At 17.2% G+C, this 337-nt stretch overlaps 1 protein-coding gene across 1 annotated transcript in view; it reads left to right on the forward strand.

Moving 5' to 3' along the window:
* Positions 1–72, forward strand: part of PGO_003555 (variable surface protein) — a gene marked incomplete at both ends in the record, with an annotated part of 1207 nt that extends 1135 nt beyond the window's left edge. Inside the window, one exon of the mRNA XM_028691332.1 lies at positions 4–72. Coding sequence (XP_028547133.1) covers positions 4–72 — 69 coding nt within the window. The remainder of the gene's footprint in view (positions 1–3) is intronic.
* Positions 73–337: the final 265 nt, after the last annotated feature.

Raw genomic sequence — 337 nt, forward strand, 5'->3', positions numbered from 1 at the left:
GAGAAGACATATGAAAATTCACTTGATGAGGGGTATAGAATAGCATATAAGTCAGCAGACTACTACTATTAAATATATTATAATTGTAGATATTTAAACAAACATTGTTTTACTTAAGGAATAAAAAATAAAAAAAAATTTATATATTTGTAATAAAGAATGTATAGAAACTATTATATATTAAAATAAAAATAAGAATATTCTATCATGTATATTTTTTTGTTATATATAGTAAGATATCAAACATCAATTTTGAAATATTATCATTTAAACAACAATTATTATTGTAATAAAAAAATAAAAGAAATTAATATTCTATAAGGATTCATTGAAAATA

The sequence above is a fragment of the Plasmodium gonderi genome (assembly GCF_002157705.1).
Source record: "Plasmodium gonderi DNA, contig: Pgo-contig_471, whole genome shotgun sequence".
In the NCBI taxonomy this organism is placed as follows: Eukaryota; Apicomplexa; class Aconoidasida; order Haemosporida; family Plasmodiidae; genus Plasmodium; species Plasmodium gonderi.